Source organism: Epinephelus lanceolatus, chromosome 5, assembly GCF_041903045.1.
Source record: "Epinephelus lanceolatus isolate andai-2023 chromosome 5, ASM4190304v1, whole genome shotgun sequence".
NCBI lineage: Eukaryota > Metazoa > Chordata > Actinopteri > Perciformes > Serranidae > Epinephelus > Epinephelus lanceolatus.
Window position 1 is genome coordinate 8,570,662 of NC_135738.1, and position 25,219 is coordinate 8,595,880.

At 42.9% G+C, this 25,219-nt stretch overlaps 1 protein-coding gene across 1 annotated transcript in view; it reads right to left on the bottom strand.

The window, feature by feature from the left end:
- Positions 1–1,307: 1,307 nt before the first annotated feature.
- The window catches only part of ambra1b (autophagy/beclin-1 regulator 1b), a 38,076-nt gene continuing 14,164 nt past the window's right edge, over positions 1,308–25,219 (bottom strand). Inside the window, exons 2-19 of the mRNA XM_033634612.2 lie at positions 24,925–25,130; positions 21,055–21,113; positions 20,564–20,747; positions 18,477–18,649; positions 18,033–18,099; positions 16,431–17,956; positions 14,626–14,712; positions 12,794–12,979; positions 11,236–11,316; positions 10,869–10,969; positions 10,505–10,615; positions 10,053–10,241; positions 9,716–9,870; positions 8,069–8,208; positions 5,395–5,499; positions 4,614–4,801; positions 3,245–3,376; positions 1,308–2,565 (exon numbers count right to left, since the gene is read on the bottom strand). Of these exons, the coding sequence (XP_033490503.2) occupies positions 2,030–2,565; positions 3,245–3,376; positions 4,614–4,801; positions 5,395–5,499; positions 8,069–8,208; positions 9,716–9,870; positions 10,053–10,241; positions 10,505–10,615; positions 10,869–10,969; positions 11,236–11,316; positions 12,794–12,979; positions 14,626–14,712; positions 16,431–17,956; positions 18,033–18,099; positions 18,477–18,649; positions 20,564–20,747; positions 21,055–21,113; positions 24,925–25,056 (4,152 nt within the window). The 5' untranslated portion in view covers positions 25,057–25,130 and the 3' untranslated portion in view covers positions 1,308–2,029. The remainder of the gene's footprint in view (positions 2,566–3,244; positions 3,377–4,613; positions 4,802–5,394; positions 5,500–8,068; positions 8,209–9,715; positions 9,871–10,052; positions 10,242–10,504; positions 10,616–10,868; positions 10,970–11,235; positions 11,317–12,793; positions 12,980–14,625; positions 14,713–16,430; positions 17,957–18,032; positions 18,100–18,476; positions 18,650–20,563; positions 20,748–21,054; positions 21,114–24,924; positions 25,131–25,219) is intronic.

Consider the following 25,219-nt stretch of genomic DNA (forward strand, 5'->3'; position numbering starts at 1 on the left):
TTTTATACACAAATATTTTGTCTCTGTGTGAGCAGAATACACTTCTACACTTGTATTTTAACATTTTGTCGACTGTTTTCAAATGTAGGTTAAATTTTGTCATAGTTTTCAAAGAAGTCTGGTGATATTCTATCTTCCTCTTTATGTTCAGACTCAAACCAGCAGTGAGAAATCAGTTAACTATCAGTTATAAACACTGCCCACCAGGGATGGAAATTAGCACTCGCAAAATGCTGGTAAAATCTGTAAGTGGCTGCTCGATGTGCTTCACTCATCAGCCAAAAAACACAAAGGTAATCTAATGAGTGGCCGGTGGATTTTGGAGCCCACCAGCCACAGTGGCAGATGGACAAAAAGGTTAATTTCCAACCCTGCTACACACTGTTGTTTATTTTGACTCAGTCCTACAAACACCGTCCTGCTGCCACAAATACTCACTAATTAATCCGCTGCTGAAAATAGTCCCCAACAAAGTCACTATAAAAATGACTATAAGCAGCTGTTTGAGGACGTGACCGATGATCAAACTACAGATTTGTGATTTATAAGATCTTAAGTAGGAATGAAATGAGCTTGGAGCTGAGAGATAGACTGTTTGAGTCTGAACATGAGAGTTGATGCCAAATTTATCCTTCAATCATTTTCAAGGCAACTATTGGTTTTCATTTATTCCTTTATGGTATGAAAATTAAAATCGTCAACATCAAGTCTGTTAATTTTTTGACATTATCATCACCATGAATAAACTGAATGCTGACTTATATGTACACTGATCTCACAACTGAAGCAGGTTTCAACAATTTGCTTATTAATTTTCACACCAAACAAAAATGAACGAAAACCAACAATCTGCCTACAAAACAATTATTTGAGAGAATAATCTAAAGATCAACAGGTAATTAGATAGCTGAACTTTCTAGCAAAATCTTTCCTGCCGGGGTCCAAACACACACGGACACAGACACACACGCCTCTCTTAGCAAACACACTATAGTGCAACTGGGTTTTTAGAGGGGTGGGTGTTTGGTTTCCCTCCCAGAAACAGGAAATTGTTCTTCTCCTCTTCAGCCTTTTTACAAACAATTAAAAAAAGGTGTTTGTTTCATGAACTGCAGCATCGTTGAAAAGACATGCAGCAGATTCAGTTCACTCAGTCACAGTTCAGTCATCAATGATTGATTTTCCTGGTGGTGGGACACAGTAACTTCCTCCATGAGCTGCAGACTCATGATTCAGAGTCAGGATACAGAGTCATGATGCAGAGTCAGCGTACAGTCATAATTTAGAATCAAGATGCAGAGTCATGATTCAGAGTTGTGATGTAGAGTCATGATACGGAGTAATCCTACAGAGTCAAGATACAGAATAATGATGCAGAGTCAAGATACAGAGTCAGGATGCAGAGTCGTGAGTCCAGCCTCAGGCACGCGCAGCCTCCATTTCTTCTTTTCAAACATCATAATTACACACGGTACAAAAACAAAATAAAGTAGTGCTGAATTCACTTTTTAAACACTTCAATCACGCACTATTTCACATCAAATTTCAACATCACATGGCACCGAATGCAGCACGTTGGAGTAAATGTGTGTGTGTGTGTAAAGAGATACCGCCCCGAACCCACACACACACACGCGCACACTCACACACACATACCCCCTCACCCCCTCAGACATGGCACTTTGATAAACAGGAACCTTGTCTTCCATCACGCAGATACTTAGAGAGTCGGGCAGAGAGGAGCTCAGCGCTAACTGGCCTCCGTTCAAGTAGAAACCCTTTCTGATGAGGAATGGTCGCGGTTCAGCTTCAGTCCAGTTTTTATAAGTGCAGAGGAAGTGCACGCCAATGCCACTGACGGTTCAGGGGTGGGGGTGGGGGTGAGGGGGGGGGGGTTCTTGTGTCCCTTCTTTTCCAGGCGGGAAACCCTGTGCAGAGTCAAAGCAGCACCCAGTGAGATAAGGCTTTGAGGAGCGCCCTTTGCTAAACCCATCAGCCAACGCTCTGCTTGTCTTGGCCAATAGGAGAACTACCTGCTGTACGGATCGCCAGGGTAACTGTTGGGGCCGTCCCCGCTGCCGGGGAGGGGGCTGTGAGAGGAGGAGGAGGAGGAAGAGGGGGAAGACAACAGCAGGGAGGAAGAGGAGGGACCCGGCATGGAGTCGTCGTCCGTTCGCCCCCCGTCAAACACGTCGTCCATGTCCATGGCCAGAGAGAGGCCAGAGGGCTGAGGGCCCGACAGCACCTGGGAGTCCCACATGGGGGCGAGCTGTTCAGACGGGTTGGAAGCCTGGGGTGAGGCGTAGGTCTGTGGTTGGGTGATGAGGAGAGGACCTGAGGTGGAGGGGGCCATAGAGGGGTCCGCCGCAGGCCTGGAGGCCCCTGTGCCCGTTTGGGAGCCGCGGTGGATGCGATGACTGACGATGATGTTGTTTCCGAAGCCGCCCATGGAGGCCATGGTGGTGCTCTGCTCCCGCTGGACCACAGCTGTCATACCACCCTCAGCGATCAGCCGGCGGATCCGTGCCAGAGCGTCTTCACCCGTGCCGAACTCTGGAGACTCTCCTGGACCAATGAGAGCAACAACAGAGGTCAGACCAAGAATCGAGAGTAATAACAGCCTGTCACAGGTTACAGTATGATGATTAGCCATAGCTATAAACCAAACTCTTTTCCTAACTGCTACAATCATGTGGCAAATGACTAGCTTGGTTAACTACCTCAATGCCAACACATTACATTAATTAATTAATTAAATTATGCTAACTGAAATTAGCATTGGGAACATGATAATATTACCCTCACACACACCACGGATTTTACTTCACATCTTTAACATACAATAACATGTGTGCTCACACTTACATATATTTCCTCTGTTCAGTGGAATCAAACTAACAACTGCTAACTTCACAAATATATTAATTTTTCTTTTTAATTGGTGGCCTCAGGCCTCGTTATTTTGCAGAAGTAGCCCTTGTGCAAAGCACACTGAGTATCCCTGTCTTACAGTCAATGAGAGCCCACATTAAGCTCAATCACTTCAAGTTTCACAGAAAGAAGTGAAAGAAAACAGAACTACAATAAAACCGACTTGTAGTTCCTCAAAACACATGACAGTCAAACAAAACTTGTGTCAACTTAAAGCACACCACAGAACTTATTTTGAAATTAGGGAATGAGTTTAATTTAGGAGATACTGCAGAGGAACACATGGTGTTTATGTGTCAGTGTGGGGCAGTACCAGTAGAAGTAGCGGATGTGTTTGTGTCGGCTGAGGCTTCGCCCTGGCTGCCATCAGCTGCTCTGCTGGTCTGAGATGCCTCCTGCTGCCCTGGAGCTGCTCCACTCGTGGACGGAGTCTCAGGAGCAACATCTGAGGAAAGAAGGCACATCAATGATCCTTTAACACAACCTCCAGTCTCACTACGATAAAATCAAGTCTCAGTATAAAACAAGTGTTTGATATCACTGGATACACTGTGCTGTATATATGACTCCCTGTGGTAGCATCGATTTCTTACAGTGAAACCTTTCAACGGTCTCCTGAAGAGTTTTCCTTTATATCCAGTCTATACAAAAAATAAGAAAAGGTTTCACCTGACGTCAAAACAAAAGACGCGTACAGACTCAAGACTGGAGGATGCAGGACCGTAAACAATTATTTTCTTGATTAATCCTTAACAAGAATTTCAGTTCATCCTTGAGTCAAAGTGGACATTTGTGCCAAATTTGAAGAAATTTCCTCAAGGTGTTTCTGAGATATCATGTCTGCAAGAATGAGAAAGATGTGGTCACAGTGACCTTGACTTTTGCCCCCAAGACAACCAAAACCGCAAAATAAAGAAACTCCCTCAAGGCCTTCTTGAGATATTGCGTTCATGAGAATGAGACAAACGCAAGGCCACAGTAACCTTAACCTTAGACTGCAAAATTCTAATCATCTCAATCCTTGAGTCTAAGTGGATGTTTGTGCCAAATTTGAAGAAATTCCATTTAGGTGTTTAAGATATTGTGTTTGCAAGAATGAGAATGATGAGGACACAGTGGCCTTGACCTGTGACCACCAAAACCACTGAAGGAGGCAACTCCCTCAAGGTATTCTTGAGATAATGTGTTCACGAGATTAATGGATACAAGGTCACAGTGACCTTGACCTTTGACTGTCAAAGTCCACTCAGTACGTTGTTGAGTCCAAGTGGATGTTCGTGCCAAATTTGAAGAAATTCCCTCAGGGTATTCTTGCGAAATCTGGTTCACAAGAATGAGATGGACGCAAGGTCACAGTGACCTTGACCTTTGACCACCAAATCTGAATTTGGGAAAAAATCCGTCAAGGCCTTCTTGTTCACGAGAATGGGACGGGCGGGCGCACCTACGTATGTATGTACGTATGAGCAACCTGAAAACATATTGCCTCCAGCCATGGCAATCGCCAGGGTGGAGGCATAAAAATGATGTCACTACATCAGAGTGTAACATTTCATTGTCAGTATTGTATATTGCCTGTTACAGTGAAGACACTATAGTGTTATTATAATGAAGGTATTAGAGAGTTAGTATTACAATGTAAGTATCATCAGTATAATGAAGGTATTATAGAGTTTCAGTACTGGGTGCAGGCTGTGAGACGCTAGGCTCTGATAGGTCCCTCTCTGTTTGTGTCTCAGCGTTCTGCAGCTGGATGATTGGTGTCTGAGTTCCTTGTGATGTCACTGAAGGGGCGGGGTGTCGTGGTTGAAGACCAATTGCGTTCATCAAACCCATGTCTCTGTCCAGTCTCCAGCCAGAACGATTGGGACTAAAGAAACATCACAGACAGAAAATTTTGGGTTAGTGCAGCACAACGAAAATGACAAAAAACTAAACAACTTATATAATGTTTTGAGATGAGGTAGATACTCATCATCTGTTACACTGGTTAAAAACCAAAATCGATCCAATTTTACAAACAGTAGTTTTAATTCATAAAAGACTTTTTCTTTTTTTTTTTCAGAAGTCAACCTGCAGCTCTCTTTGAAAGCCTTCTCTGTTAACTTTGTTTGTATTGGTTAATTTTTGGTCACATGGTGCATCTTAGGATTTCAAAGAACATTCATGCTCAGTGGAAGAACTTGACATCCTACCACAGTTAGTCAAACATGTCAAAGGCTAACAGGCTGCTGTGATCAGCTAAAATAATCCCGTTTATTCTCATCCTGATAATTTGGTTCTTTGAAGGAAGTCAAAAACTTGATTTGTTGATTTAAGTTGAAGTTACATTGAATGACGGTGTGCTCTTATTTTGAAATAAAAGCAAATACAATTCACAAATTTCAGTACTCAAATGAGGAATCACAAATAAAATTTCTTCTTCATTACATTACTGGTGTTTTGTCATTTGCAAGTTCTCACCCTGGTCTGTCAGAACCTCGCGTCCGGCTTGTTCCACTGTTGTTGACGGAGAATAATGGTTCACTGCTTGACTCCGCGGGGCTCTCGCCATCGCTTCTGTAGAACCTAAACACACACACACTTGTTAATTCACTTCTGTTCAGGAAGTCTGGAAAGCAGAGGAGGGTCTTCTTCGTGGAATCACACAGACCACGACCTTATTAAAAGCACTAATTGACCTTCACCAATTAATGGTCTTCCGTTCAGATTGATCATTAGGATAATCACATCAGCCAACGTCTCAGTGTGGAGGAGGGGGCAGGGAAATCCTCCAAACCAGGAGGACATCTGTATTCATTCTACTTTTTCCTTGAGTTGGTGTGGAAAGATGCACAAAGTTATTTGACTCAGTGAGGTTACTGATAACTCCACTAAACACAGCTCATCTTTATCAAACATCTCAGAGGAGAAAGTTACTCATCACCGGACAAAAATGATGAAGACTAACATATTTTTGCTGCAATTTTTAAGACAGTAAACAGTAAACTCAGACAAAAAGCCCAATCTCAGCCAAACTTCAGGAAAGGTGCAGAGATGTTTAGGGAACGCTTGATAACCATGACCTAATTAAATCATTTTTCTAATGAGTTATTATTGTGATGGACTTTCTGTGGGGTGCAGAAAGCTGCGTTCATGTTGTTCTGGGTGATATCGAAGAAATAAATCCTCCCACCTGTAGGGGACACGACATAGAAGCATGCAAGTTCCTCATAAAGAGGTGGCCAAAGCTTACAGAGGGGTTTCTAACATCAATACTGCACAATAAATGTGAGATACGCCACAGGCATTGTAAAGCAAAGTGACTGGCTACAGCTGATATGATGGCTACACTTTTAATCTGCAAATCAATGTCTTTTAGAAGCCACCTAAGAGCCCTGCAGAAGTCAGTAAGATTTTGGGGGATTTAGAGGCGTCTCGCGATAAAGCCTTATTTATACTTATGCATCAAATCGACGCTTTACCTATGGAGAAGCCTACGCCATAGCCGGACATGCACCTCCCCAAAAACAGTAACTACATGCCACGGTGATGCAGACCACCTGTCAATTTTTGTAAGCTGAAACCATTTCCCTCTGTACAAACGAAGCTTTTATTTTAATTTTACAGATAAGAAAAAAAAAGATTGTGAAGACAATAAAGCCTCCACAAAAATAGCATTTTAAGTCTTGTGTGTGATTTATCCAGAAGTCTGCTAGCTGTTAGGCTAATTTATACAATGTAAAATGCCATAGGCTTGTGCTAAAAACATTAGCATGTTGTATTTGTGGGGAAAATGTGTCCAGATAAAGACAAGTGTTTGTCTGTGAATGCTGCGAGTTATAGTGAAGCTGATTTGTGTACTTGTGTTTGAAACTGTCTCTAATTGCCATGTTTAATGTGTGTTTAATGTATGTTTTGAATCAACTAAACTCCACAGCACTTGACAGAGACCCCGCCGCTGACTAGTGTTTTGGAGGTGTAGCTGCAGAGTGACTCAGACACACCACCACACAAGTATAAATGCTCACAATAGCCTAAGTCACGTGGGTAGGCTACGGCGTAGAGCTGAGGCACAAGTATTCATCCCGCTTAAGGATTGCAGATTTCAACCAGCTGAAACTGCTCCTGGTTGGAATTCCTTTAGTGTTCAATGTTCAAGGGCCAAGCTATACACAGATGTCTCTTCCTCTCCAAAACAAACAGACCAGGGGGTTAAAACTGGTAAGAACACCAAATAAAGCAGTCTCACGTAAAAAAAGAAATCAGTGTTTTTCCTACGCTCTTGTTGCACAGGGGCTGCTAACTATGCTGGCCAATGCGAAAACGTAAACGGCCCTATCTAGAGCCAGTGTGTCACTTCTTATTTTCACTGGACCTTTAATGTTAGGGATGTTAATAATAATAATAATAATAATAATAATAATAATAATAATAAATTGTTAACCAACTTTTAATGAAGAAATTGACACAAATGCTGAGATGACAAGAAGCACAACTAGAAAGAAAATGGGAAAAACAGACTCTATACAAGACTCAAAATATAATAATAATAATAATAATAATAATCAATAGATACACTAATCCTTAAGGCTGTAAAATTGTGCATTTACCCAAGCAGTTTTAGTTTTGTTAGCTCTTATTATTTGTCAGTTATTTCATTATTGTAGTATGCTGTTGTAACTGATATGTTAATGTCACAAAAATTGTTTTAATAAAGATTTAAATGAAAAAACGTTAACCGACAATAACAGTTTTGATCAACTGATACAACCAGTTCAACAGTTAAAAATATAACATGCTAAGCAATACACTAAGTGCAGCTCAACCATTTTTAAATACTAAAAAGGAAATCTTATACTACCTGCCTCCTCAAAACAAGTCACATAAATGATCTACCCCCATTTCCACTTTAATCCTTATCTAATACTCAGAACTCTCCCACACCTCATCATGGTTTCTACTGCGTCACAGTCAGTGTAGGAGACTTTATAAATATCCCTCAGTCCTCCTCTGAGGTTGGGCTGGTTTCAGTCCACAGAAATCTTAACACTGATTCTGACATGTTTGATAAATACAGACCCAGAATAGAAAGTATATATTTAAATGTGTGACGGCACAGCTGAGACACGTCCGCGTCAGGAGTTCAGAGACTCACACAGGCCGGCAGATCACCAGGTCTCCCTTGTTGGTTCCATAAGCCAAACCCATCCCTGGATCCGGCAGCCAGCGAGCAGAGTTGATGCTGACGTGGCGCCTCTGGTCTGGAGCCATCGGGTAAACCACGTTGAACACCATCTGAAACACGACAGCAGATTCAACACACACTGATGACACACAGATTCAACTACTGTGGCAGCGGCTGTGTTTACACACTGCAGACGTCACTGACTGAATGAGCAGTTCAGGTTTAACAGTCCTGCTGTTTAAAGAGAATATTAAGTTATTCAGCATTTTTATGAATGTTACCCATTCTTTAGATGTTATTTGCTCTCCATTAACTGAGACAGTTTTCTGAGACATTTTCAAGACCAGGGAAAATGAAAAGACGAGGGCTTGCAATTAGCACTGAATTAACATATTGTATTTATGATATTTTCATTATCATTTAACAGCATCAACACTAACTGTTAGAAAATAGTAAAATTGCTGTTCACAGAGCTCACAGTGAGGTCTTTACTAGGTCGGAAACACCAAACCTGATTTAACTAACCTATTAATCGACTAATTGTTTCAGCTCTAATATATTTACATTTAGCTCTAAATAACTTATTTTAATACAAGTATCATTTTCATTAAGAACACCCATCAAACTTTGTCATAAACCACATCCAGCAAATGTTTTCTCCTCTTGATTTTAAGAATATTTTCCACTAGTGGATCTATCCCTGCACTTGTGTACTCTTTTTTAAAATTGAGCCAGTATGAAAATTTTCAAAGTGGTTTGATACTAAGCCAAACACCGGACTGGTACACTGAATTTTGCCAATTTTGAAGTTTGAATAAGCTGTTCTGTTAGCCTATCTCATATAAACAGACCACGCAGCTATCAGCTGATCACATTTTATATTGTGATATTTACTTACATAACAGACATTATAGCCAACAGCAAGTAGCTTAGCTCGTTATTACCGACAGTCATTTACCAGAAACTTCCAGCCCCCTGGTGATCTCCCTCCAACAAGCTGACACGTCATTTTGGGTTTTGTAATGAGATAAGAAGGTATCATAGATAATTCCTCATTTCAACTTTATGAAGTAGCTGCTCCTCGTCCATTGCGGTGCTTTCAAAGCGAGCGATAGGAATAAACAAAAACAGGACGTTCGACAGTAGTTCGGCTCACAGCATGGCTACTTTACAATTTGTCAGAACTTGTCAAGATCTGTTCAGCTGTTTTGCATAAAATCAAACTGGGTTAGGCTTGTTCACCGAACTGGAGAAACCGCAAATCGACCTAACTCTGCTTTTCTCCATTGTGTTTTTATATAAAGTGTTTCTGGTTTCACTGTTGCACAACCAACTTCCCTTAGAGGACAAATAAAGTGACTGATTGATACACAGCTGGACGCAATATCCCAGTTAAACATTAGTTATTGAGAATTAATTAAAACATTTTATGAAATTAATACAATACCGAACAAACTACAGCAAAGTGCATTGACTTTTTTTCCCTCACTCAGAAAGGTCTTCATCAGACTGCTGTATTACAGCTTCAGTAATAGAAGTATTAGTTGTAGATTTAGTAGTAATATCAGAACTGCTGCTGTATTAGAAACAGTGTCAGCATTGGTGGATCTGTCTCACCCTGATGGAGGTCTCTCCTCCGTGTGGCTGCTGCAGGCGGAAGACTTGCGCCACCATGTGGTCGGTGGTGGGATGCAGCAGGATTCTGCGAGAGGCCAGGCCGACCATCACATAGCAGCCCATCGGAGACAAGCTAACAGAGATAGCATTCGGACCTGTCCAAGGAAAGTCAACATTAAAACACTGATTGGGTACATTACACAACAAAGATGGATCTCAATACAGTCATAAAACTGCAGAATCCAAACTGTCACTTTCATCTGACACCTTCTAATTTTAAGATCAGTTTACTGAATCCTTGTGTCAAACATATAATTAACTTGTTGAGGAACACTACCGAATCTCTTGGTGTAGAGCATCTCTCCCAGGTTGTGGGGAGCCAGAGAGTAGATGGCCAGGATGCCCTCATCTGGAAAACCCCGCTGACTGCTGGGAATGAAGACCGCCAGCAGCTGACCGTCTGCAGAGATGTCGCAACTAGCGTCGTTATAGATTTTACAGTTTGGCACCAAAACGTTGACTGAAGCTGGAGAGGAGACAAACAAACACAGATACATTTCTCTTCAGCATTTCGACACATTTTTCAAATGAAGCGCTGTCTACTTTGGAATCAACTAAACTTTACAGCACTTCACAGAAACACTACCACACATGTATAAATGATCTCAACGGCGTAGGCGACATGCACAGACTACCACGTAGGGTCTGCCGCACAAGTATCGCACTTAATGCTGCATCATAAACAGCCACGACTCAAAGTAGAAAAATGCAGGTAAACGGTTGTTGTACCGTTGCTGATCTCAGGCAGGTCGAATTTGGTGAAGTCCCACCACTGCAGACGGTAGGTAGTGTTAGCGATGTTGCTGGCGACTGCGGACTGACCGTCCCCGATCGATGCACCTGGAAAACAACAGTAAGCCCTGTTACTGAGGACATTCATACAGAAGAGAAACAACAAAATAAAAGCTGGTCAGGTCAGTTACTGATTATTTTCAGTGTCCTACCAGTTAGTTAGATTTCATAACTGAATTTGTCTGGTGAAGTTGTGAAACTGAACAACATGCACCAAACCTTATCAGCATTTGGCTTGCAGCTGGTGATTTCCAAACCTAAAATGGTAATTTCGGTAGCACTGCAAAGTGTGTGTATTTACCAGCGAGTACTCTGTTGACAGAGGAGTGTGTGGCCAGGCCAGGCTGCCCTCTTTCATGGAAGATCCCAGCATAGGGCAGATATTCAGGGAGGAGGAAACGCCTGAAGGACAACAGGACAAAACATTTAAAACCAAGCCTGGACTAGAACAATAAAAGATTTCTGCACATGTCACAATGACAACTGAAACACAGAAAAATCAAACTTCTTCATCCAGGACTGCATATTACAAGTTCAGGTTTTCCTTCACTTTCTGAACTTCAAGGAATATTACTGATAGTGTGTTTAGAAAAGAGAACAGTCTGCAGACTGCTCTGCACAGACGAAGCAGAAAAGTTAGTTAGGATTAGAGCTTAGTGCTGACTCACCGCGGGACAAAGCGACCCAGCGAAGGTGCAGACATCCTGGCGTTACGTGGAGTCCTGTGCCTCGCTCTGTCTCCATTATCACTGGAATAAAGAAAATGGTGAGGCTACATAGAAAAACAAAACGACAAGCACTGTTTAATATAGTACAGGATTACATGCTAGGAAAAGTCTTAAGTGCCAATACAACAAGAGAACAAAACCATTATTGGAACAAAAACACCATTTTCTCCTCCTCACAAAATAATGACTGGGCTGAAAATGTAAGAAAACCTATTTAAAGCTTGTGTTGGCACTGCCTCTGATAGATGTAGAGCAGACAAATCAGTTATATGTGTTTATGGATAGTTTTTTTGTTATATATAAGTTCAGAGAGTTAGAGGTCGCTATAATCAATCTTGGCAGAAAGACTCTATTGAACTGTTAATTCAAGCATTAGATAGGGCTGTCCCCGACTAATAATTTTCCTAGTCAACCAATAGTCACCATTTAGGGCCATTAGTCGACTTTTTTTTTTTTCTGCGACTAAGCGACCAATGAAATCTTGACGACTAATGTCCTTTCTGGACTAACGTTTGGTCAACCATTAGGGGGCAGCCCTAGTCTGAACACAATATTCATGTCATATGTATGTTCAAAGAGTTAAAGGTCGCTGTAATCAACCATGGCAGGACTACACTATTAAACTGAGCAAAGCTAATATGATGCTTCAGCAGTTAAATCAAGTGTTATAAACTGATGACATCACTCAGGTCCTCAGGCAGAACTAATAACTAGAGACGTCTCGAGTTGTATCAGGGCCCATATGGGCATTCTGTCCGTTAATCTTTCAAATCACATCAAAAATTAAAGTTTATATTTTTAATATTTTTGAATCAGGGACTTCAGCATTTGGATCATGATGCTCAGGGAAAATAAGATGTGTCAGATAAAGTATCTACAGCTGTTATTTAAATGTGTCAGATACATATTTTATCATCATTTAAGTAAATATGAAGTATTGGGCTGATCGATTTTAAAGGACTCAGATCACAACAGTGTGACATTAGTTTACAGTTGTCTTGGCACAACTCAAACAATTGGATGCCATAACGCTTCAACTCCCTTCAGCCACTGTTTTCGATAGTCCACCAACTTTGCTTGTCTTTGTGCAAAGCAAACAGTGTTTTTCTTATCCTGTCTCAGACAACGTCCACACTCATGGGCGGATTCACAAAAAATGCACTGTGGCCGCTGACAGCACAATGAGTTGCGCTTCACTTCATCTACCCCGTTTCATCGTCCAATTCACAAAGGATATTGAGTTAATGATATTACAGTGCATAAACACTCATTAAGTTTTGCAGCTGAGAGCAATCTGCCCTCTTTTTGCGCCTGATTATCTATGTGTATCTATCTATTATCTATGTATTAATGTTGCCTTTGTGCCAGACTGTGGGCAAGTTGTGCAGCTTTCTGAATTCACCCATCATTCAGCTAAATCTGATTAGATACAGAATATCATCACGTTTCATATACTTAAAACAAGGTTAAACTACGTAAGAGACAAAATGAAATTTACTCCAACTCCTCAAAGTCCACATCGCTGTTGTCCATGGAGCTGGACGGGTTGGTGGCAGGACTGTCGGATGAAGATGACATGGCCCGTAGGCGGTTCTGCTGGTAGCGAAGTGATCGCTGGCGAATGCTGTCCCGCCTTGACAGATACTGGATCATCCTCTGGGCGTAGTAAGCAGCTGGAGAAAGCCTGGACAGCACAGAGGACAAGTTCAGGTTCATCCTTATAACAACAAAGGAAGTATGACCACGGTATTAGAGGTAATACTGAGATAAAGTACAGTCATGTACCTGACTAGATTGGGGTATCATGAGGTGTAAGAATGTACCTGGCTGGATCAGGGTAAATGAAGTGTATTATTGTACCTGGCCGGATCAGGGTAAATGAAGTGTAGTAGTGTACCTGGCTGGATCAGGTGAATGAAGTGTATTAATGTACCTGGCTGGATCAGGGTAAATGAAGCGTATTAATGCACATGGCTAAATCGGGGTAAATGAAGAGAAACAGTGTACCTGGCTGGTTCAGGGTAAATGAAGTGTATTATTGTACCTGACTAAATCGGGGTAAATGAAGTGTATTAATGTACCTGGCTGGATGAGGGTAAATGAAGTGTATTAATGTATCTGGCTGGATCAGGTAAATGAAGTGTATTAATGTACCTGGCTGGATCAAGGTAAATGAAGTGTATTAATGTACCTGGCTGGATGAGGGTAAATGAAGTGTATTAATGTATCTGGCTGGATCAGGTAAATGAAGTGTATTAATGTACCTGGCTGGATCAAGGTAAATGAAGTGTATTAATGTACCTGGCTGGATCATGGTAAATGAAGTGTATTAATGTACCTGGCTGGGTGAGGGTAAATGAAGTGTATTAATGTATCTGGCTGGATCAGGTAAATGAAGTGTATTAATGTACCTGGCTGGATCAAGGTAAATGAAGTGTATTAGTTTACCTGGCTAGATCGGGGTAAATGAAGTTTAGTAGTGTACCTGGCTGGATCAGGGTAAATGAAGTGTATAAGTGTACCTGGCTAGATCGGGGTAAATGAAGTGTATTAATGTATCTGGCAGGATCAGGTAACTGAAGTGTATTAATGTACCTGGCTGGATGAAGGTAAATGAAGTGTATTAGTTTACCTGGCTAGATCGGGGTAAATGAAGTGTAGTAGTGTACCTGGCTGGATCAGGTAAAAAAGTGTATTAATGTACCTGGCTGGATGAGGGTAAATGAAGTGTATTAATGTACCTGGCTGGATGAAGGTAAATGAAGTGTATTATTGTACCTGGCTGAATCAGGGTAAATGAAGTGTAGTAGTGTACCTGGCTGGATCAGGTAAAAAAAGTGTATTAATGTACCTGGCTAATGAGGGTAAATGAAGTGTATTAATGTACCTGGCTGGATGAAGGTAAATGAAGTGTATTAATGTACCTGGCTGGGTGAAGGTAAAAGAAGTGTATTAATGCACCTGGCTGGATCAGGTTAAAAAAAGTGTATTAATGTACCTGGCTGGATCAGGTTAAAAAAAGTGTATTAATGCACCTGGCTGGATCAGGTTAAAAAAAGTGTATTAATGCACCTGGCTGGATGAGGGTAAATGAAGTGTATTAATGTACCTGGCTAGATGAAGGTAAATGAAGTGTATTAATGTACCTGGCTGGATTAAGGTAAATGAAGTGTATGAATGCCCCTGGCTGGATCGGGGTAAATGAAGTGCATTAATGCACCTGACTGAATCGGGGTAAATGAAGAGTGTTAGTGTAGCTAGCTGGACTGGGTAAATGAGGTGTATTAGTTTACCTGGCTGGATCGGGGTAAATGAAGTGTATTAATGTACCTGGCTGGATCGGGGTAAATGGGGTGGTCTCTCGATCCTGACATGTCATAGCGAGACAATGATAACAAAGATGATTCCAACAGTCGCCTGTGTGAAAGAAACACGACAGGTGTATTTAGAGAGGTAGTAGCTGGATTAAATTATTTGGGTAAATGTTATTTAAGTCACCCTGTGGCTTAAAATGCATGTCCAATAGCATGTCAGCCATAAATCAGGGCTCCTACAGCTCAATTTAGACCAATTTTACAGTAATCACAATTGTACCGGTTTAAGCCACGCTACAAAATCTTTGTTGAACAGTCAATGTTCAATAAATCTGCATTTCCTATGTTGTCAAAGGTACAGTGACAACTAGCTTGCATCCTGGCCACAGTAAAGATAGTTGTGTTGGTTCCACTATCCTGATATGTGTGAGGTCACTGTGAGAGGCATTCGGCAAATACATTTAAGGGGGGGAAAAAAAATGTTACCAATTATTTTGAGATTTTACAATGCAACTAGAGCTGTAGCTATCAATTATTCAGTAATCAAGTATTCTACCAATTAATACATGGATTAATCTAGTCATAAGTTAAGAAATGCTTCTGCTTTATTGAAGAGCCATAGTAAATACATATAAGAGAAACTATGACAGGTCTCTTGAATTAAAAACTAACTGGGTTCTTTTTAGAAAAATCAACATTTTGGTTGCTTTAATCACAGACAATAATTTGGCTCCAACTGCTATTTAGATTTTTCTTTTTCTTTTCTTTCTTTTTTTTGCATCACTGTCAGGGGAGTACTGTAGGCGTGTGCGTGTCACTATCATGATAGTAACATGAATGAAGCTCAGGCTTTCATAAATTGACTACAGCATTTTATTTTCTGTGATTATAGCACTAAGTTAGCTCAGTTTTGCTCAAGAAAATAAACAGAAAATAAAATGCTGCAGTCAACTTGTGAAAACATAACTAGCACCCACTTCCTTGAAAAAGAAACTGATTTTCAAACAGCTTTGTGTCACCGCTGTGTGGGCAGTTTGTGCAGATGAACGGAGTTTGGCTTCCCTCCGTGCCGCTTAGGGCTCCCTACTCATCTGCTGGCAGGGGTCTCCAGGTTACCTGTCATCCGTTTTTTTGCCACAGGATGAGCGTGGAGCTCCAGGCTCTGGCAGCACAGAGGGAAGCTAAAGTTAATGTTACCTTGTGTCAGGTCGGCTCCATGGACTGGATGCTTTCTGCTGAGATGCACTGACATTGTGCTTAATGTGGTAACGTAGTTCAGTTTTACATTTTGTTTCAGCTCTAATCTCAAACTATGGAAACTTTCTGTCATTTTCTCACCCCTTGCTATTTTCTCTTTCTTCCTTCATTTTTCAATCTGCGCCACCGAACTATGTCTATTTTGAGCATGGTTGTATGATTTTTAAGTATTTTCTTCTTCATGTCATGTCTCCGCAGTGTAAATGCATTGTGCCACAGTGATAATCATATGAGTGAAACACAGTACTATGTGTACAGTTATATGGATTAACGAAGCTGCAGATATTAGATATTTTGATACCAATTAAGGCCTTATTTTTTGAATAATTGAATTCAATGCCTTTAAAGACATTTGAAGGATTCACAGGAACCCTAATAAACAGTTGACAGGCTGTCAAACAAAGATGTCAAACTTGCCTGCAAAACTCAGATTAACCCAAAGCCAGATATTATTATGTACTTATCACACCGATGTGGCCACTTTAATCTCGGACTTCACACTCTCATTGTGTTCACGTAAGTGTATATACAGGTACAAGCCACTGACAGACACAACGAGCGTACCTCCTCAGGGAGTCCTCATCTGGAGGGTCAACAGGCATTTCTTGGCTTAAGGCCTCCGCCGGCTCTGCCGATCTGCCGGCAGCAGCTTGGCGGTACACCCTCTCCCACTGCGCTGTGTCCTGGTTGTACACCAAGCCCACTGTCTGCTCTCCAGACTGGCTGGGGGACGGGGCTATTGGGAAGGCCACTGTTCCGGCTCCTCCACCTCCAGGGGGAGGCGGCTGCTCGCTAGGCTCCGGAGGTACCCTTCTCTCTTGAGGTTGGGTTTCTAGTGTCCTCCTGCCCTCCTCGGGCTGCCAAGGGGAAGAAGAAGAAGAAGAAGGAGGAAAGGAGGTGGAGGAAGAGGAGGGCTCCAGAGTGGAGGCAGAGGTGGAGGAGGCCTGGTTGGTTCGCTCCCAGCGCTGAGAGTCATGGTTAAAGGTCAGCAGGTTGTGGCAGGCCCGGCAGCGGTTTAGATGGCCTCGGGACGCTGGGGGAGGAACATTGTTCTCCAGGTTGTGGGAGGTAGGAGGAGGGGGGAGAGGAGGCTGGTAATGAATGATGGTAGGGGAGGAGGTGGAGGAAGTTGTGGAAGGCCCAGGCCTCTCTGGGTCCATGTTATTATTAAGCAGCTCTTGGCTCTGCTCCTGGCTTCCATCTGCCATGCCACCTCCTAACGGTGGCTCCAAGTCCTGCATGCGATCAAACTCCATGAAGTAGCGGCTAAGGTTGCACTGCAGCACATTGCGGAAAGAGGCCGTGTTGCTGCGAGAGCCATCCCAGAACGGATGGTGCCCGCTGCTTGTGCCCGCAGCATCTCGGGCCCCGGGATCTCCTTGTTGGGGGAAACCCCGTCCTTCCGAGGCAGAGGTGTAGACAGGGGAGTGAGAGGAGCCGTCCTGCTGACGGAGCACTGAAAGAAGGCTTATAGAAGAGGAGGAGGTTCTGGGAGGCAGCACACCTGAACCCACCCCAACTTCCCTCATACTTAGCAGGTTACGTGTCCAGTCAGGTCCTGGCCTGGAGGTGGAGAGCGGTTCTATGCCACTTGGTGCAGGGGGATTAAGAGAAGTGCCGGCGCTGTAGTAGACTGAGGTAAAGGCTGAGGGTCGCTCCGAGGGCTGTCGGGGCTCCGTACGGGCTGAAGAGAAAGTTGAAGCTGGGGGAGGCTGGGGAGCGTCAGATGACACCCTGGGATCAGAGACTGTCACATCGGCTGCAAGGGAGGGGTTGCGATTGACGGAGCAGCGGTAGCACAGGCAAGCCATGCCCAGATGCTGGGTGCAGCCTGGGAAGGGAGGCCCGCGTTCAGAGCTGGGGTACTGGGCCAGAGGCATGCTGGGAGATTCTCCAACACTGCTTCCATTGTCACCTAGAGGGCGTGGCTGCTCGCCTCCCGCCTGAGCCCCCGGGGAGCGAGACGACAAGATGTGGAGGAAATTGTGGAGGATGGGTGTGCGGCGAACTGGTTGAGAAGGCAAGAAGGAGCGCTGGCGGAAGTGAGGCATCTCAACGCTGTCCATGGGAACCTCAGAGTCCTCCTCGTTCTGAAAGAGATTCAACAGCTCTGAGAACACCACTCAACCAGCAATTAACAACAGAAACACAGTCAGCTGTGCTCACCTGCTGATTGGACGGATTGACTATCGCCGTCAGTAGGTTGTGACCAAGAGGATCAAACCTCACCAACCTGAAAGGAACACATGGACAATTAAATGACAAAGGAAAACACAAAGTTCTGCAGACATGTTCACTCAGCACAAAAACAAAGACCACTCGCAAATTAAGTCTGGGAAAAATATCTGAAACATACAATAGTTCATGTGGTCAGTCTAATGTCCATTTATTTCCACAGCACTAACTCATCAGTGAAACAACAGAGTCAGTGTTTGCCCTACCATTATATTAGGGGGCGCCTAATCTATACAGTATCCTTATTTTGAAATTTGGCCAACACTGTCCACCACAGTGACACGAAGGAACGCTGTTGGTACAATGCGGTCTATATCGACTCTTACAACCTCACTATCTAACTACAGTTACCATCACGACTCATGTTCAACCCACCGGACTCTCTCCGTGTCACTGCCCGTCTTCACCACAGCGAAGGGCTCCGGTCGGCTCCAGTCCCAGAAGTGGAGCTCGTTGTTGGTGGCGATCAGGAGGAGCTGAGCAGTCGGGTGGAAGGCCAGGGAGGCAATGGCAACATTGCTCTCTGTAAACCAACTCTCACTGCCGCCCTGCAGAGAGAACACTGTGTTACCACTGCAGATAATCAAACACGTGTGTATCATTTAAAGGGGAGCACCACCTAACTTGAGAATTCCAATGTGTTATTTCCATGTCTGAGGAAAGTCCAATCGATATTTGTGAACATGAGCTACTCTCTCTCAAAACCAGAGAAGGAAGTCTTGTACTTGTGATGTCATAGGGTGTCAAGTCTGGAGCCGCTCCACAGACAATGAATGGGAAACCGATACGTTTGTTTTCCTTTTTAATACCCAAATGAGCTTTATTCTATTGTGTACTTAGTTGTGAAACAGAAAGTGTTCCCATATACTCCCATATAATAGAGCATTGCCCCGGGTGCTCTCAGTGTCATCTAGAACATCTTTCATCATTAAGTGTCCATGGAGCAGCTCCAGACTTTACACCCTATGACATCACAAGTTTGAATTTGGGAGAGTTATTCATGTTGAGGATTAGTTTTTATCTGTCTTAGACCACAGGAATAAAATGTATGATTTTCTGAAAACAGGCATAGTCCACTTTAGCAAGTAAGAGCAGTTTCATTAGAGATCATTTCACCAGCGAGAGGGAAAGAGGAGTGGATTTAAATGATAAAACTATTTCTTTTTTAAACCGTAGTAATGGGCAATATTAGGCCAGAGGCAACAAATCTCTAGAGCTGCATATCATTTTAATTATAAATTAATTTCTAAATTGATCATGTGGTAAATAAAATGTCAAAAAGCTATCACAGTTGACGTCATCTCGTGTCTTGTTTTGTCCAACCAGCAGTCCAACATCCAAAGAGATTCAGTTCACTGTCATTGAAGCTCATTCTCACATATGATAAATTGCAACCATAAAATGTTTCAATACTTACTGATTCATTTATTTTCAATTGACAAGGGAAGAAAGTTGGGCATAATTCATCATAATAAAAGGAAATAGAATTTATCCATCCATCCATTCATTCATTTTCATCCACTTATCTGGGGCCCAGTCATGGGGGCAGCAGGCCAAGCAAAGCACCCCAGACATTGGGGACCGCGAGGCGTTCCCAGGCCAGATGAGATACATAATCCCTCCAGCATGTTCTGGGTCTGCCCTGGGGCCTCCTACCAGTGGGACTTGCCCAGAACACCTCTAACAGGAGGTGCGCGGGGGGATCCTGATCAGATGCCCTAACTCAACTGACTCCTTTCAATCTGAAGGAGCAGCGGCTCTACTCCGAGCTCCCTCCAGACGTCTGAGCTCCTCACCCTATCTCTAAGGCTGAGCCCAGCCACCCCACAGAGGAGACTCATTTCAGCTGCTTGTATCTGTGACCTCATTCTTTTGGTCACTACCCAGAGCTCATGACCATAGGTGAGGGTTGGGACGTAGTTGGAGCAGTAAATCAAAAGCTTTGCCTTCTTGCTCAGCTTCCTCTTCCCCACGACGGTCCGGTGCAGCGCCCGCATCACTGCAGAAGCCGCACCAAACTACCTATCCATCTCACGCTCCATTCTACCCTCACTCGTGAACAAGACCCTGAGATACTTGAACTCCCTCGCTTGAGGCAGTAACTCTCCAAACCCAGAGGGGGCAATCCACTGTTTTCTGGCAGAGAACCGTGGACTCAGATTTGGAGGTGCTGACTCTCATCCTGACCGCTTCACACCCAGCTGCAAACCGCCACAGTGCATGCTGGAGGTCACAGTGTGAATATAATTTATGTCATACTCCTTACTGTTCCACATTCTATTAATTTGTTTAATTCTGTACTTCACTGGTTTTTGCACTTCTGGTTAGATGCTACACTGCATGTCTTTGTCTCTGTAATTTGATTTGTGGGTGTCTAGTAGGTAAACCTAAAGGGGTGATTTTATCAGGGTCACCTGATACAGTACCTCAAAGGTTACGGTACTTTAGACAGTGATACTCACATGCAGGTCCCAGATGCGGACTTCACCATCAAGGCACCCGGAGGCCACAAGGCCGGGGATGGTGGGGTGAAAGGTCACACACCAGGGGGTTCTACGGTGGCCCACTAAGGAATGTAGGCACTTTCCAGTCTTCACCTCCGTTATGTAAATGTTGTGGTTGACGTGTGTGGAAGCCATGAGAGTCCTACAGGAAGCAAAAAGAGTTCAATGAACAAATATTAGTTTTAGGTGTTTGTCACCTCACTAATAACGAACATAACTCACTGTCAGCTCTGTGTAAACACACGGGCAGCAAATCTCACTGAGGAAACTCGCTCACATGTTAAAACAAGATTTTCATATTCCAGCTACAAGGTGCTGGAATATGAAACACTGGATGTGCTATGTTTACTACACATTCAGTCTGACAGTGTTACAGTTCAATTAAATAATTTTACAAAGTGAATTCTGAAATATTCTCGACTTTTCAAAGTGTGGATGGATGTTCTCACCTGTCGGGGCTGAATGCCAGCAGGAAGGTTGATCGAGGGCTGTCCGGCAGCTCCACTTTCTGTAAGGGACACAAACGTGTTTAGAGTCAGTTAAGTGGATTCAAACTATGTGGTAGCTCCTTCTAGAGAAACAAGAAAACAGTCTTAAGCCCCTTTTCCACTGCACAAAAAACCTCCAAACACTCGTTAACATCTGGCTTTTTAATGTAATGGGAAAGGTAACAATCGGCTCTTACACCCAGGTCAAATGACTCTGCAGTGGTCATGGGTATTTATCGGCTCCGGCCCCAATCGGCAGTGATGCAAACACAACACCCAGGTGAACACACTAATATTAGCCCCTGGATGTAATAACACACCACAAAATACTGTCCGTCTCAGTCTAAGCAGCACTCAAACATTGAGTGCTGCTTGCACCAAGTTTGAAAGACACACTGATTAAGATATTCTAGATGATTCTGTTATGGTTTTGTTCCAGAAAGAAGGGCTGACAAGTAGATGTAACAAAGTCTGAAGTTAAGATAACACGAGTCAGGTGTTTTATTTATTGTCTTGTCATCACACGATTTTTGCTAGGGAATTATTTCTCACATGGACGAGATATAGGGATGGAGAAAAACTTGATTCTCTCTCAAACGATGATGTCTCGCTGTCTCTCGACATTCTGACCATCAGTCCAGAGCCAAAGGCAATACGGCAGACCTCCACATGTGCAAGAGGCACGTAACGTACATAAGGTGTGTGCCTCTGACGTCTGCATGTTCCTTACTGGTACGTACCATCCGTGTGCGCCATGTTTATGCTCTAAACTAAACTACCAACATGAGAGCATGGCTGAGCATGAGTAAACGAAGGACACAATACGACCAGCACCCCCTGGCTTAAAAGCTAGTGTATGGAAACATTTTGGCTTTTACTAAGTTAGAGGGAAACAGGAGCCGAGGTACGACATCCTGTCAACGTTTTTTTTTTACTGACATAGCAATATTCACACTGTACAACAAGGCTAAAGCTAACGTCATGGAGTCCCTGAAGAAAACAGGTAGGATTGCTTTAACGTGCGATGCGAGGATGTCTACTGCCACTGAGTCTTATGCCCCTGTGTCAACTTTCAGTTCTCCTTCTTTTTACTGCTTTCAGGAAAAGATTATGAAAGGAAATTCATTAATTCATTTAAGTCACAGGGAGTCAGTGATTAAAAAAAAAATCGTGTTTAGAAACCCAGGGTTTTTATGCATCAAAATGCATCGATAATCATCGACTCGTAGCCCCTGAATCGTAATCGAATCGAAAGTCAATGTACCAAGAGATTCCCACCCCTAATGAGATATCACTAAGCTTCTAACTGAAGAACATGTGGAGGTGCAAACATTTTAAAATGTATAAATGTGGAGATCTCCATGCCCAACTTCTCTAAGCTGCTATGGGTCGACCGATGTGGCTCTAATGTGTGATTAGTTTTATTTATTTAATCATACATGATGCTAAGATGACTGTCAGGGGTTTTGTTCCAACTCCTGTGTTTCCCAGAGTGGCAGTAAAACTAACAACTAGTCACATCCCATGTCATCAGTAATTTAATGAAAACATCCCAGTTTGTTGTCATATAATGAACTGCTCCCTGGTCTTCATCTGTGCCCTGCAGCATGGACTCGGAGACTGGACGTCGTTTATTCTGAACAGGCCTCACTGGGCAACATGTGAATAGTGTCGTGGTCTGAGACGGGCTTTAGAGGGACACACACAATAAGAGCAGTGTTGGTGCAGAGAGGACGCACTCGAGGGGCTGCAGACAGAGAGAGAGAGAGAGAGAGAGAGGACGGACTGAGTCTGCCTCATTTTGGTTTAAAACACACTAACAAACATCAGGTCGGGTTAACCACACTAAAGTGAGACAAAATGTGCTTCAGTTAAAAACAACATAAATACTGTGTGACGCAGCTTGTAAGAAAGAGAAAGAACCAGAGGCAGAAGTTGGACACAGTTCACCTTGTATGTGTTCTGTTTTAAAATCTAGTCTTTATCTGATTCTGTAATGTCACTAGTTTATTCTTATATTATAATCATCGTTGTTACATTATCATAGTTAGCTCTTCCTGCTACCTCCTTAGTTTCTCCTCCTCGTCCTCTCTTTTAACTCTGTTTTTAATAGTGTTCGATCATCAGCTGTCCTGACACCTTTTTGTCCCTCCTGGCTGTTGGTTTATTCCACATGTTGGATTTTAATCTTTATCCTCCGGGGAGATTTAGCCTCTCCTCTTCTCTCTCTGTTTGTTTCTTTCTCCTGCTGAGTGAATGATGTGCTTCAGGTCTGCATCTTGTGTGTTTGTGTAGTCTGTCCTCTTTCCAGATTACATGGTGGAGAGGAGGTTGTGTGGCTCAGGCTCTAGCTGCTTGGAGACCTCTGAACCTGCTTGACGTCCTTCTGGATCCAGCTTCTTCAAATACATTTCATCTGTAATTTTGTTATCTTAATTATCTATGCCAGGCCTATTCAACTGGTGGCCCACGGGCTAACTCAAGCCCACTGATCGAGCCAGACCTAAATGATCGCTGGATTTTCAAATTTCCTACGGGCATTGAATGCATTATGTTTGAGAAATGCTTCCAAAATCACTTTATTCTACATGTTTCATTTAAATTTCACCAAAAATGAACCGTCTGCATCGACCAGATCCTGTAATAAAAAACATTTAATTCTGCACTCCTCAGCACAACTGAGGAACTTGGCTGAGACAAACAGTCACGTGACAGAAATTCAGTCAAACTTTGACACAGAGGAAAGGGCAAGACCAGTTCTTAGTAGAGGTTGTAAAAATGTAAACTTGAATGTAGTTTTAAAATTGTGGTGCTTGTTGTGTTAAGTGCACACAGATAATAAAAATAATAGATCAAACCCCGCGAGCAAAAAGCCAATAGGGGTAATATGTTAATGTGGCCTTATCTGAACAAATGATGTACAGACAACAAAAGTAAAGATTCATGGAGAACAGTTCATTCAGGAAGGCTATTTCAGGCAAGGCTGCACCGAAGCAACAAACACTGAGGAATAGTCTCTAAAGGACAGAAAGGAATCTCCCTGAGGCAGTGAAAAGGCCAAAAAAGATTTAAGAGAGGGTTTGTTATTTCATACTTAACATATAATATAAATAAATAAGTAACAGTTTGGACACTGGAATTGTTTTTCTTTATAAGCTGCAGAGCTATTCAACTGTCATACACATACACTGGATTGATTTTAGTAACTTTAATGTATTTGATGTGTGCACTGTGCAACTGTAGAATCTAGGAAAATGGACGTATCAGATTGGGATCTGTATTGGTAGATGACCTGGATTGGGGGCCAAAATACTTGGCTCGGCTAAGTATTTTGGGCTATACACATGTTGCATGATTTGCACCCTCAAAGTTCCTCAAAGGTGCAGCCACACCACCAATTCTATGATTTTTGAAGCCTGAATGCAATCACCAGAAATAAACAGCTAACACTGGGCTTTAAACAATGTACACCACAGTCACAGGACTTTCACACCGCCACCACAGCGAGGCTGTAAATCCTTGTTCGGTTTGATGATGTTCTGCGGTCTCATTTAGCCACTTGTTAGCAACCACCTTTATTAAGTCACATAAAAGCATTTACATTAATCTAACGTCATTCAATTCAGACTTGTGTCGTGTTGAAAAGGTTTCAGGTCAGATTTAGTAACGTTTAGTAAGTCACCTTGGTGTTTATTCAGACATGAGACTGACGTTTTCAATAACTATAATGTTGATGTAAAAGGTTTTGAGTCTGGAAGCCTTAAAACATCTTGAGATTATTTCTTATTATCTCATGTAAGGAAAAAACTCTGACTGATGTTATTTTCATACCTGACTCTGCCATTTCATCCAGCGGACTTTCTCCTCCACCAGCAGCTGCAGGAGCCTCTGCGAGCCAAAGGTCTGGGAGCCGCGCTCCCGGCTGGACAGGATCCGGACCGAGTTCCTCTGACGGGACGCCATGTTGCTACCGGTGGCCTTGGCTGATTGGCTGCTCACTCCCACTGCTGCCAGTCCGTCGCCATGCAGAGTCTAGGCTGAGAGAGAGCAGAGAGAGCTGTTCAGTGTGAATACATATGAGAGGAAGTTGGCCACGGTGTCATGAGCACAGGGCATGTTGCTTAAT